The following is a 3,043-nucleotide window of genomic DNA, read 5'->3' on the forward strand; positions in this document are numbered from 1 at the left end:
TATATATATATATATATATATATATATATATAGCCTTTTAAATGCTACATTGTTTGTAAAGATATAACAGGAGTAATAGGCGAACCAGCTTTAAAAGTGCCAAATCATACCAAGTGGTTCCTGTGGATTTTGAAAAGTAACTGATAAATATAATCAGACTTGAATGACAAAATGTTCAATTGAGAGTGGAATTTGGTGTGGTGGTAGCACCCCTCCGGACCCATCCACCAGGCTAAAGCAGTCAGCCTAGGGGAACCGCTGTTTATCGCTCAGCCCCAGGATGGATTGAGTTTCTGTAAACATGAACAGTGTGATATGTAAGCCAGGCTTCTTAAGTTATTTCTTGGTTGACAGTGACAGTAAACAGCCTAAGCCTCGTCTCTGTATTTAACTCTTTGTACATTATATGTACAACTGCAGACAATGTCAGACCTGCTGAACACGTTTTCTGTTCTGCACTGTAGACGTTAGACTGTAAGATTTATTAGTCTGATCTGAAAAGTTGCCCTCCCGCTTTCTAGCCTAGCTATAAAAAACATGACCTCTTGCATACATGTACAGGTATGCAAACTCATGCTTGATGTAGTTTAACTTTTCTGATGCTGAGGATTAGAAAAACAGGCTCTTGTGACACAGGCGGGAGTTGACTATAATAGTTCTGAACTGTTATGTGGGTTAAGAAATAAATATTTGATTATCGGAGAACATAAGATCTTTCATTTGTAAGAACTGACTACACATGCTTTTTTGACTCTGGGTTCTATAGCCAATAAAGGCTGACTAAACCACATTAAAAAATGGGGGTGGAGTTACCTGTGTAGTAGGTATATTATAATGAATTAATAATGTACATAATGCATATTTCCACAGCACTAATTCCGTTAATGTATCAAAAGTATCTTTCTCTGAGCCTTGTAAAAGCCTGTGACATGTAAACTATAATTTTTTTTTTTTGCTGATGGAGTGAGCATGGGGTTCTAGGGTGGGGGGGAGGCTGTGTTTTTTTATTTTATTTTTTTATTTATGCTCTCTATTTTTTATACATTCCTTCTTTTGTATGTCTGGAAAACATTTAAAATTCAAATAAAGATATTTGTGAGAAAAAAAGTATCTTTCTCTTTTCAACAGAAATACTGTTATCACTTGCTCAGTACTTCAAGTAGCCTCTACTTTGCAGTTTTTTTTTTTTTTTTAATCATTGTGAAGCTACGGTCAGTGGAATTCAACACTTACTAGTTTAGCGAAAGAAAAAAGGAGACAAAGTAGACACTCTATATGCTGAATCTGACAACAAGTTAACATAACAGTGTTGCATTAACATCAAATTAAAACAGCAACAACAAAAAATGGAAGCCTGTTAGTAAAACATATAAAATATACTTAAAAGTAAATAAAAGGCCGGTATTAGTAGAGCCTTATAATGTCACATCTTAAAGAGTTGATTTAAAGTTTTCCTTTCCATTTACAGATCAAGGATCAGGACGAGGAGGCCCATTTCTGTAAACTGGTGCAGCAGCTGCTGGACGACCACAAAGATGTGGTCACCATGCTGGCCCAGGGCTTCAGAGAGTGTCGCCGACACATCCAGGTAACAACTAACAACTGCACCTCCTGAACTGCAGGATGGACCCCATGTTGGAAAGGATTCCCTACAAAGGATTTTGTAATGATAGCCTGTGTAGAGTATTTAGTTAAGGACATTTCTATACTTTCATAAGTGTAATTTAAGGGTCCTTCAGCTGTTGCAAAGATTCTGTTATGGTTCTAAATTCATGTCTTAAGTCATTAATTCTGTCAATTTTCGCTAATGAAATCTGCTCCTTGCTTTGCTACTAATCTGGTCTTAAAATCAACACGGTCAGTTCACGTCTTAGATTTGAGCTTTTAGAGCCAATCAGTCTTTATTTGATGGGTTTCAAAAGCTGTTTTGTCCTGCTATTGTAGGACGAGGCGATCATCCGCAGCTTCCTGGATACAACACTGTGCTCTCGTCTGGGAATCCGAATGTTGGCCACGCACCACCTCGCCCTCCACGAGGACAATGTACTTTCTGAGTGTTTCTGGGATTCAGACTTTGTTTAAACATTTGTCCTGTGTTTCCCTGGAGCAGGATATGTGGTTAGCCTAGAGTTAGGGTTGTTTGTTGTCCAAGTATTCTACGTCGATTAAAAAGAGGAATAAAAAAAATTGATCTTAATGCCTTAATTAAAAACATTTAGGAAATCCAACCTTTTAAGGACAGCAATTAATTAATTTAATTATTTTTTTTAAATTTAATTTTAATCTGTTTATTGATCCCCAATGGGGAAATTACAATTCACACTCTGTGTCCACACTTTGTTAGTGATCACACACAGTCCTGAGCTACACACGCACACATGCACACATGCTCAGGATCTGTACGTGCACTAATGGAGAGATGTCAGAGTGGGTGGGCTGCCAGCCGAACCAGCACCCTGAGCGGTTGGGGGGGTACGGTGCCTTGCTCAAGACCACCTGGCAGTGCCCAGGAGGTGAAGTGGCATCTCTCCTGCCACCAATCCACACTCCCTACTTTTTTGGTCCATACGGGGACTTGAACCAGTGACCCTCCGGTTCCCAACCCAACTCCCCTACAGACTGAGCTACTGCCACCCAAATTATTCTTTGTGAATGAATAATGTATTGTAAATAGATAAATGTTCTTCCTTAAAATACAGGGAGCATAAGTATGCACACTGCTATGTTTAATTCCCATAGAAGCAGCCAGCGGCAGGCCCATCATCACATACCTTTCACCATACTTAGAGACTGGCATGGTGTTATTTCAGTTAGCCTGATAGCTGGTTTGATTTGCATTGAGAGATGATTTTATGGAAAGTTCCCCATGCCTGTCTCTATGTATGGTGAAGGGTATGTGATGATGTGGGGCTATTTTAATTCCAAAAGCCAAGGGAACTTTAATAATTATAAAAATGGGCCTGCTTCTATGGGAATTTCACATAGGGGGGTTTATACTTATGCCCTCTGTATTTTAAGGAAGAACATTTATTTATTTACAATA

The 3,043-nt window shown here is 38.7% G+C and overlaps 1 protein-coding gene across 1 annotated transcript in view; it reads left to right on the forward strand.

Annotated features, from left to right (window-relative positions):
* Positions 1–3,043, forward strand: part of bckdk (branched chain ketoacid dehydrogenase kinase) — a 14,209-nt gene that overhangs the window by 7,122 nt on the left and 4,044 nt on the right. The window contains exons 5-6 of the mRNA XM_032533199.1: positions 1,469–1,588; positions 1,945–2,043. Coding sequence (XP_032389090.1) covers positions 1,469–1,588; positions 1,945–2,043 — 219 coding nt within the window. The remainder of the gene's footprint in view (positions 1–1,468; positions 1,589–1,944; positions 2,044–3,043) is intronic.

The sequence above is a fragment of the Etheostoma spectabile genome, chromosome 13, assembly GCF_008692095.1.
Source record: "Etheostoma spectabile isolate EspeVRDwgs_2016 chromosome 13, UIUC_Espe_1.0, whole genome shotgun sequence".
In the NCBI taxonomy this organism is placed as follows: Eukaryota; Metazoa; Chordata; class Actinopteri; order Perciformes; family Percidae; genus Etheostoma; species Etheostoma spectabile.